The following is a 10,565-nucleotide window of genomic DNA, read 5'->3' as shown; positions in this document are numbered from 1 at the left end:
TGAAGCTGAGAAAAATGAGGTCCAAAAAAGTCAAAATATGACCTTGAACATATCCCACTTGAATTTAAGGATCATCTGAAGAACAGATTTGATGCATTAGACACTAAAGACCAAAGACCAGAAGAGTTGTGGGATGACATCAAGAATATCATACAGGAAGAAAGCATAAGGTCATTAAGAAGAAAAGGAAGAAAGGAAAAAACAAAATGGATGTCAGAAGAGACTCTTAAACTTGCTCTCCAGTGTAGAAATGCTGAAGCAAAAGAAATGAAGGGGAAAAAGAGCTGACCAAAAAATTTCAAAGGCAGCACAAGAAGACACAGTCAAATATTATAATGAAATGTGTAAAGATCTGGAGTTGGAAAAGCAAAGGGACGAATATGCTCAGCATTTCTCAAGTTGAGAGAACTGATTTAGAAATTCAAGCCTCAAGTAGCAATACAGAAGGATTCTCTGGGGAAAATATTCAATTATGTACAAAGCATCAAAGGAAGATGGAAAGAATAGTATAACTGTACCAAAAAATATAATGGTTAGTGTTCAACCATTTCAAGACGTGGTGGTGGCTATGGGCCATGAAGTTGGGTCCAACTCAGTGACCCACCCAATGTATAGGGTCTCCGAGGCTGTAAATCTTCACAGGAGCAGAAAGCCTCATCTTTCTCCCATGAAACAGCTGGCAGTTTCGAAATGCTGACCATGAGATTAGCAGCCCGATTCACAGCGATTGATTAAGAGCCAATGGTACTGGAGGAAGAAGTTGAATGTGCAGTGAAGGTACTGGCAAAGAACACAGCTTCAGGAATTGATGGAATAAATAGAAATCTTTTAACAAACTGATACAGCACTAGAGGCACTCACTCAGCTATGCCAAGAAATGTGGAAAATAGCTAACTGGCCTGAGATCCATTATTTGTGCCTATTCCAAAAAGAGGTAATGCAAAACGATGTGGGTATCAGACGATAAAATTAATATTGCATGCAAGTAAAATTTTGCTAAAGAATACAAAAACATCTCCAGCAGTACATTGAAAGAGAATTGCCAGAGGTTCAAGTCGGATTCAGAGTAGGATGTGGAATGAGATATCACTGATGCTATCAGATAGATCTTGGTTGAGAGCACAGAATATCAGAAAGATGTTTTTCTTTGCTTTACTGACTGTGCAAAGGCTTTCAACTATGTGGATCATGAAAAGCTATGGACGACACAGTGGAGAATAAGTATTACAGAAGACTTAATCATGTTCATAAGGAACCTGTACATAGACCAAGAGGCAGACGTTTGAACAGAACAAGGGGACACTGAATGGTTTAAAATTAGCAAAGGTGTATGCCAGGGTTGCATTTTTTCACCCTGTATTCAATCTGTATGCTGAGTGAATAATCCAAAAAACTGCATTATATGAAGGATGTGGGATCAAGATTGGAGGAAGGTTCATTAACAACCTGCAATATGCAGATGATACAATCTTGCTTGCTGAAAGCGAAGACTTAAAATATTTACTGTTATTTACTAATAAAGATCAAAGACCATAGCCTTCAGTATGGGTTGCACCTCAATCCAAAGAAAACAAAAATGCTCACTACTGATCAGTAAATAAGATCATGATAAATGGAAAGAAGATTGAAGTGGTGAAAGATTTCAGTTTTCTTGGATCCACCATCAACACTCATGGAAGTAGCAGTCAAGAAAAAGACTTATTGCATTAAGCAAATCTGCTGCACAAGACCTCTTTGAAGAGTTGAATAGCAAAGATGTCAGTTTAAGGACTAAAGTGTACCTGACCCAAATCATAGGATTTTCAATAGCTTCATACGCATGTGAAAGTTGGACAATGAATAAGGAAGACTGTAGAATTGATGCATTTGAGTTATTGTGTTGGAGAAGAATATCAAAAGTACCATGGAAAGCCAGAAAAACAAATAAATCTGTGTTTGAAGAAGTATAATCAAAACATTCTTTAGAAGCCACGATGGCCACACTTCAGACATATAATCAGGAAGGACCAGTTCCTGGAGAGGACATCATGCTTAGTCAAGTGGAAGGACATTGGAAAAGAGGGAGATTCCCAAAGACATGGATTGACACAGTAGCAGCAGCAATTGTGAGGACGACATAGTACTGGGCAGTGTGTTTCAATCTGTTGCACACTGGGTTGCTATGAGTCAGAACTGACTCAACAGCACTGAACAACAACAAAAAACAGTTGAAGCCAAATAAATACTTTGTTCATTAAATGACAGAGACCCTATAAATGTTTATTGAACTGCCAATACCTGTGCAATGTTGTGCTAAAGCAGCTCCTCTGTCAACCCAAGCAGTCCTTCCAGATCTCAGCAGCTCCATTTAAAACAGCAGAACCCCGGATCAGATTGTTAATCACTTAACAGTGATCAAAATCTAAACTCCCATTAAAGCAAAAATGTCATCAATGTCATCTGTCCCCTTAATGGTTCCTGATGCATTATGTTTATTCATCTCAGCCACTGTCCAGGAACCCACTTCATCCTCATAGCTTTCTGTAAGACCTTCCTGGTTTTTTTTTCCTTTAGTTTGTGTGGCACGATTTGAAGCTCTGCTACCTGAGAGCTCCTTGCTGTGAGGGTAGCCATCAGTTCTGTGAACGGTGCAGTGTGAGAGTCTTCGCTCAGCACTGGTATCTATAGCACCCTTTTGAATCTCTTGAGGGAACTGCTGGATTTCCTTTAAAAGGGTTGACTGCAGCTTTTTCTGTGGTTTCCTCCATCGCCGTAAAAACGTATTCTGTGAGCTTCTTCTCAGATGATGCTTTGAAGTTTTGTTACCTGAACCACGAAGAAGGCAGTTGCAAATAGATGTTTTTATGCACTCCAATTTCTTTGACAAGCTTTAAAAAGACAAAGAGAAAGGGAAAATCTGAGCTTGTTAAGACACATAAAAATATTATCAAGCACTTTTAATCTGTCTCCTTTCCAGCAACTACCAACTAAACAAAAAAGTACACAATTTATTTGCAAGTCCTACACCTGTGTAAAGTAGTTCTGGTAGTAAAGTGGGTTACAAGTTGGGCTGCAATTCTAATCTACCAGTCACTTGGAGGGAGAAAGATGAGGCGTGGAAACCTTATACAGAGTCGCTATGAGTCAACCAAATCCAAAACACATAACTATCACCAACCAGCAAACCTGTGTATGGCATTAGACTGTGTTCATCACAACAAATTATGGTTAATATTGCAAAGAATGGGGATTTCCGAACATTACATTGTGTTCATGTGGAACCTGTATACATAAACCAAGCGGCAGTTGTTCAAACAGAACAAGGGGATACTATGAGATTTAAAATCAGGAAAGGTATGTACCATACTTACTCAAACAATAACTGAGAAATATGAGAAGCTAAGCTATACAAACAAGCATGCAGCATCAGGACTGGAGGGAGATATTAACAACCTATTGTATACAGATGACATAACCTTGCTTGCTAAAAGAGGACCTGAAATACCTACTGATGAAGATCAAAGTCTACACTCTTGAGTATGGATTATAACTCAGTGTTAAAAAAAAAAAAAAAGGAAAATTCTTACAACTGGACAAATAAGCAATGTCATGGTAAAGAGAGAAAAGACAAAAGTTGTCACACATTTCATTTCAGCACCAATGAAAGCAACATCAAGAAATCAAACAACCTATTGCACTGGGCAAATCTTGCTGCACACGACCTCCTAAACACGTTCAAAAGCAAAGATGTCGATTTGAGGACTAAGGCACACCTGATCCAAGCCATGGTATTTTCAATCACTTCATACTCATGTGGAAGCTGGATAATGAAGAAAGAAGACCAAAGAACTGATGCATTAGAATTATGGTATTGGTGAAGAATACTGAATATACCATGGTCTTCGAGAAGAATTAACAAATTTGTCTTGGAAGAAGTACAGCTGGAAGGCTCATTTAAACGGAGGATGGTGAGACAACCATTAAGCAAGACTCAACCCTCCCCAAGTGTTTATCTTCACACAATAAATACCTCATGCAACACTGGCTCATAAACAGAGACAGCCATCCTTAAGCAGTTCTAGGAATGTGAGAATCACAGGCCTGGAGTGAACACGAAAGCTGGCCCTCTGCTTCTGCTCACCCAGCCCTCACTCAGCTGTGCTGAAGCTGTCAGCAGACACTGTCTCCCCCATCAGAACACAAGCTATGGGAGGTCTGAGTCTGTCTTCCCACACACTCCTAACATTTTCTGAATACACACATGAAATGAGGAAGAGTATAAATGAATAAGTCCAATAAACTAAGTATACATTCTTCCTCCCTATGATGTATGATATAGTTTTGCCCACATTAACAAAAGCAAGAAAAGATCTCAAATTTAGCCCTTCAAAGGCTGGGGGACAGATATTCCATTATAAAGAATGGTGACTTGAATGTATTTGCTTTTGTGTTAAATGACAACAGAAAAAGCAAAGGAACTTAATTTTTTCAATATACCTACCTATAACCTTGAACTTCCACCACATGTTTAAGCCGATTACTTTTAAGAAGTTTGTTACTCAGAAAAGTGGTCTGAGCTTTGAGTTTTTTCCTCCTGCACCATACAATTGCTTTTTGGATTTCTTCCGAAAGTTGTACGAAAGTCTCAGCCTCTCGGAATCTTTGCACCAGACTTTTGGCACAGGTTACCACTTTCTGAGAAGAGCACTTGGTTGCCTTTATTTTGGACTGAGAACATTTCACCACAAAGTTGGTCTCCTGAAATGTGAAACGGTGAGAAAAACTTATTGACTGTTTTACTAACTTGTACTTATACATGACAACGGAAAAACTGATTAATTCACACACTATCAAACTTTAGGGAAAAAAGTTTTTTAAAAAGAAAGAAAACTTCATTTTTTTTTTTCTTTAAACTTCATTTTCCTTTTCGTCTTAAGGTTTAGTTTTGTTCTTTTTATTACAGTGTGCCTAACACAGGTTTGGAGTCCTGGTTTGACATTGTGCATTAATGCGCTGGACTGCAAAGTTGATTTGAATTGCAAGGTCAGTGGGTCAAACTCACCAATCACTCCTCGGAAACCCTACACAGGGATGCTATGGATCAGAACGGACTCGACAGTACTTAGTAACAACACATTTGGCTGTTTTTTTAAAAAAAAATTTACTTGTTTGTTGCCCTCTGTACTCCGCAAGGTTTTACCTGTTGTTGTTGTTAAGTGCTGTCGAGTCGAATCCAACCCACAGCAACCCTGTACACGGTTTCCAAAGTGCAGCTGTAAACCCTGTACAGGGTTGCTCAATTTTACTTAAGTGTCTTAACATAAACAATAAAATATACTTATCTATTTAACATATGCACCAGAATAAAACTCCCCACGATTAATATTGGCCAAATTCTACCTGGGGAAAAAAATGTCATCAATAGGACCCTTCTTCTCTATACCACTGGACACCCGTACCATGTTTTCACTGACTTCTAGACCCTACGTAACCCTATTCAGTGATGGGTCACAAACGTTAATAAGAATGCATCAGGACAGGGAAGGCATACAGCTTCAGAGAGCAGCCAGCAGAGTAGGTCCTCAGAAAAGAACTGCTGAGTACAGGATACATATGCTTAGCCTGGGTACCTTTCTTCATTCCCATCTTTCTATAGTATCAAGTCTGGATTTTACCTATTTCTACTATTTCCTTATGAAAATATGCTACCTCCTAAGTGTGTATCCGCCATTCATAGGTTACCTTCCAAATTTCTCACCTTAAGAAAAATAGAACATATCATTGTAGAGACCTATCTAGTATTTGGTGATGGGTAAAAGTCTGGCTGGCCTAAAAGATGGTGAGCATATTAGTGCTAATTACTGAAAATGTGGTTATGATTAGTCATGAAGAAGGATCTAACTAACCAGCTTCAAAATCAGCTCACCTAGGAGCAAATCAATGGACCTGAGAAGTTTCTAGGGTCATGAAGAGCCACAGTTCTCCTTGGGGCAAAGAGTGGAGAAAACTACTTTGGGGACTGACAAAATGGTTTAGAACAGAAACAATGCCTGCATTCAAATCCCAGCTCTGCTGCTTATTTGCTATGTGGCCTGTGCCAGTTTCTAGATCTTTCTATGCCTTAATTTTTCTCAGCTGAAATATGGAAAAAAAAGGAGTAATACCTACTTCATACGACTTCTGTGAGAATTATATGCACTAACACACAGAATGTGTTCTGAACAATGCCTAGCAGGTAAATGCAATGTAAGTATCAGCTATTATCACTGCTCCCTCTGGAACTCATTATTTGAACAAAATATGTGGAGTCCTTATAAAAGTTCAAGAAAGTACCATGACTTAGGAAGAAATAACTCATGAAGGAAACCAAAAGAGAAAGATTTTGAGAACAAAGAGGATCATAAAAGTCAAGCAGTAGTTAGGTGAAAAGATGCTGACACTGCCATACTGCAGAGCAGCTAATTATTTATTATGGCCTCTTGAGCCAAATTTCTTCCTTCTGTGATTTACTGTAAATCCTCGCCTCTAGGTTTGTGATTATGGACCCATTGTGAAATGAGTTGCTAAGGAGTGGCACTATAGGATGATGTGCTAGACTTCAAGGTCTGTCTGAACTGCAAGGCTGGAGGTTCCAAAGTCATCAGCTGCTCCTTGGAAACCCTACACAAGGTGGCTATGAGTTGGAATCAACTCAACAGCACTAACAAGGAAGAGGAGTAAAAATTACAGTATACCTAAGAATTACGGATGTCCCTACCTAAATCGAAGCTGTGACTCAAGTCACCATCCTTAGACTCCCTTGGGGGCATGATCTGACTCCCAACTTATAAGACTGCTTTGAACAAGCTCACTCTTTTGCCCTTGATCTTACAGCTGGCTCATTACATCTGACTTCCAGTTCATAGGACTTTTGGCCCATCACTTGTCCTGATTCACCAGTTCCCAAAGCCTCGTGCATCAAGTCTGCCATATGACCTGTTGATTTGGGTTCCTCAGCTCCAGAGATTACATGGGTGAGAAGGTTCCTCCAGAATGCTCTCTGAACTACAGATTTGGGAACTGCCAGCTTTCATGACTGCATGAGCCACTTCCTTTGACAGTTGAACCTGGGACTTGAGGGAGGGGAGGGGTGGTGATTGATATCCAGGATTACAGATGGGCATAAAATGTCAGAGAAGTTGGGGTATGTTTAACCTCCAACTCAGAGACTAGCCTCGGGTTGATCTTTCTCAAAGAAATTATTCATAAATATACTTACCTGTTGTTAGGTCCAGGACAAATAGAATTTACAGACACTAATTAATAAGAGAAATCAAGTTAAAGCTTAAACACCAACAGGAAGAAAGGACCAGAAGCCTCATGAGGAAGGATGTGAAAAGAATGATGTTGTTGTTAGGTGCCAATGAGTCAGTACCAACTCACAGTGACCCCATGCACAACAGAATGAAACACTGCCCAGTCCTGTGCCAACCTCACAGTCATTGCTACATTTGATCCCATTGCTGCTGCCACTGTGTCAATCCATCTCGTTGGGGAGGGGGAGGGGGTCTTCCTCTTTTATTTCACACCCTCCATTTTACCAATCATGAGGTCCTTCTTCAGGGACTGGTCCCCTCCTGACAACATGTCTGAAGTATGAGAGATGAAGTCTGGCCATCCTGGCTTCCAAGGAGCATCCTGACTGTACTTCTTCCAACACAGATTGGTTTATTATTTTGGTAGTCCACGGTACTTTCTTATTCACTGTCCAGCTTTTGCATGCATATGAGGTTATTGAAAATACCATGGCTTGGGTTGGGCGCACTTTTAGTCCTCAAACTGACATCTTTATTCTTCAACAGTTTATAAAAGTCTTGTGCAGCAAATCTGCCTAATGCAATATGTCATTTGATTTCTTGACTGCTGACTCCCTAAGTGTTGCTATACCAATTAAGTGTTTACCACACGCCAAACTCTGTGAACACTTTGTATACATTAAAGCTGGCACAGCCCTATAACTACATACTATTATGGAGAAGTCAAAACTTGTTTAAGGTCACACAACTAGTACAAGCCAAAGCCAAAACTCCTCCATTTCTGCAGAGCCTATATACTCTTAAGCTGAAGTGCAATACACACTTAGGGTGGATCTCTAGGGTAACTCTTGAAATTGTAGAGAAGCGTTTACTAAAACGCTTTTGAAGGCATTCTATTAACTGGATTAACTAGATCCATTAAATTAAAATCCTATGGAAGTGCATCTATTCATTCGGAAGTATAGACTAAGCACTGAGAGTCCTGGTGTGGCACTGCAGCACAAGGTCAGTTTGAACTGCAAGGTCAGCGGTTCAAACTGACCAACCGCTTTTCAGAAACCCTATACAGGGTCGCTATGAGTTGGAATCAACTTGTGGCACTTAATAACACAACAACAAGAAGGTACTCAACTCAGAATTAGGGATAAAGATAAAAAAGTGATACCCACAATATAAATCAATTAAATTAAGTCAGATAAAAAAGTGATACCCACACTATAAATTAATCAATTAAATTAAAATAAGTCAGACAAACCTGAGTAGTTTTGTATTTCAGCTGTTTGCAGAAAGCTCTCACATCAAATTCTGATGACTTTTCTGTAGATGGAAAAGATCCCAGATATAAAAACTTAGGTATAATATTTTCAAACCTACAACAAACTCTTTGAAGTACATGAGAACATTTCTTGCCAAATCATAACAAAAGAAATAAAGGGAATGAAGCAAGCAGAGAACTATAACGCAACAGCAGATCCACACACAACTTTAAAGACTCAAACTTCTGAAAACTGATATAACCATAGTTCTCTAAAGAAAATCAAGGTGGGTTAAAATTACGAAGGGAGAAGCTGAATTTCTCTCTTCTGTAATACATGACTACATTATAATTTCAATAGCTTTTATGAGAGCTTGTACTGTATCAGAGCAAATTACCTTTGAAGTCTTTCCTACTCTTTACTAGCTGTCCAAGATCCACATTATTCTCTGTACCAGTCTTCATCTGTGTAAATGTTTTGGTAATTCTAAGTAAGGCTTCTTTGCTGGACAATGGTGATTGTTCTTTTGGTAAAAACAGCTTATTCAGCAATCTAGTTACTCCTTTTGCTGCAAAAGGTGGATGCGTTTGTTTCTTAAAGACCTCAAAATATGGCTGTCCTAAAAACTCAGCGATATCAGAAGGAAAGGTAAAATCTTTAAAGTAAGGCATTGGTTGAATCTTGGCGACTTCCTGTAGCAATCCAAACAATGGTTCATATAAAAAAATCAGCCTTTTTAAAACACCTTTATAGAGAACCCTAGAGAAAGAAACAAGAAGTTATGAATTAGCCAGTAATTGCAATTTAAAAATTATATAATAACTTAGACACTGGCTACCTAAAATTAGGGGGCAATAAAGGCACAAAGTGACTGTCTTACAAGTTTTCAAGAGGAAGTTGAGTTTAAGAGGGTGTGGGGGAAGTCCCCACTGAATAGTTTTCATCTTGTCTAGAAGGGTCTGGTGAAACGAGATGGGGATAAGATTTGTATGATTCAATAGTGAATAATTGTTATCATGACTAATTGCGACTGTCACACTGTAAAGGTAGAAGTTATGTAACATAAAGGGTGGGGGGGGGAGTTGTCAATCTTACAGTCCAGAGAACCCTAAGACAATCAAGGGAGAAGAGCATGAGCAGAATGTGGGACTCTATACAGAGAAGCAGCTACACCAGAGACGAAGGCAGAGATGAGGACATGGAAAGATAGAGCAGCTGAGGACTCCAGACTCATGAAAAGAGAAAGGCTGTGTGCTGGCCACCAGGAGGCAGGCTTGCAAAGTAAACCCTTTAGTTGTTTAAGTGATTATATATTCCTGAGTGTTTCTGTGTACATCTCCCCCCCACAAAAAAAAAAAAAAACAGAAGGAATAGAAGCAAATACTGTTGAATGATGATGCACGGAGATTGTAATCATCGCGATGAAACAATGAGTGTAAAACCGACGGTTCTCCCATGTAAACTATCACTCAAGTCACAATAAAAACTTTAAAAAAAAAAAGTTGACTAGAACTAGCACCTGAGACATTCAGATTAATTAAGACTAGAAAGCAAGGTTTTCAATATCCAAAAGCAGAAAGCATTTTCTATTTTTTTCTTCAAGTTTTCTTATCATTTAAATCAGAGTCTATCCTTCTAATTGTTTTAAGAGATCTCAAACTGGTCTCCTTACAAATATGGTAGGTTCTGAATTCAATTAGCAATCGTATCAGTTTTACAATATATCATGAAGCATGAAAGAGAAGATCTCTTTAGTTTACAAGTACTACTAGGAGATCTGGGAGCATAGTGGATCATGAGCTGGGCTGCTAACTACCGCAGTTCAAATCTACCAGTTGCTCTGAGGGAGAAACATGAGGCTTTCTGCTCCAGTAAAGATTTACATCTTAAGAAACCCTACACATGGAGTGCTCTGAGTCTGAATAGACTCAATGGCACACAACCAACCAACCAACCAATCACTGTTGTTGTTGTTAGGTGCCATCGAGTCGGTACCGACTCATAGCGACCTTATGTACAGCAGATTAAAACACTG

At 39.1% G+C, this 10,565-nt stretch overlaps 1 protein-coding gene across 1 annotated transcript in view; it reads right to left on the bottom strand.

The window, feature by feature from the left end:
- Nucleotides 1-2,401: 2,401 nt before the first annotated feature.
- LOC102825364 (chromosome unknown open reading frame, human C3orf17) overlaps nucleotides 2,402-10,565 on the bottom strand; it is a 14,265-nt gene continuing 6,101 nt past the window's right edge. Inside the window, exons 6-9 of the mRNA XM_006864181.1 lie at nucleotides 8,928-9,289; nucleotides 8,530-8,591; nucleotides 4,481-4,737; nucleotides 2,402-2,867 (exon numbers count right to left, since the gene is read on the bottom strand). Coding sequence (XP_006864243.1) covers nucleotides 2,402-2,867; nucleotides 4,481-4,737; nucleotides 8,530-8,591; nucleotides 8,928-9,289 — 1,147 coding nt within the window. The remainder of the gene's footprint in view (nucleotides 2,868-4,480; nucleotides 4,738-8,529; nucleotides 8,592-8,927; nucleotides 9,290-10,565) is intronic.

This window comes from Chrysochloris asiatica, unplaced genomic scaffold, assembly GCF_000296735.1.
Source record: "Chrysochloris asiatica unplaced genomic scaffold, ChrAsi1.0 scaffold00061, whole genome shotgun sequence".
In the NCBI taxonomy this organism is placed as follows: domain Eukaryota; kingdom Metazoa; phylum Chordata; class Mammalia; order Afrosoricida; family Chrysochloridae; genus Chrysochloris; species Chrysochloris asiatica.
This window is presented reverse-complemented; position numbering and strand designations above follow the sequence as displayed.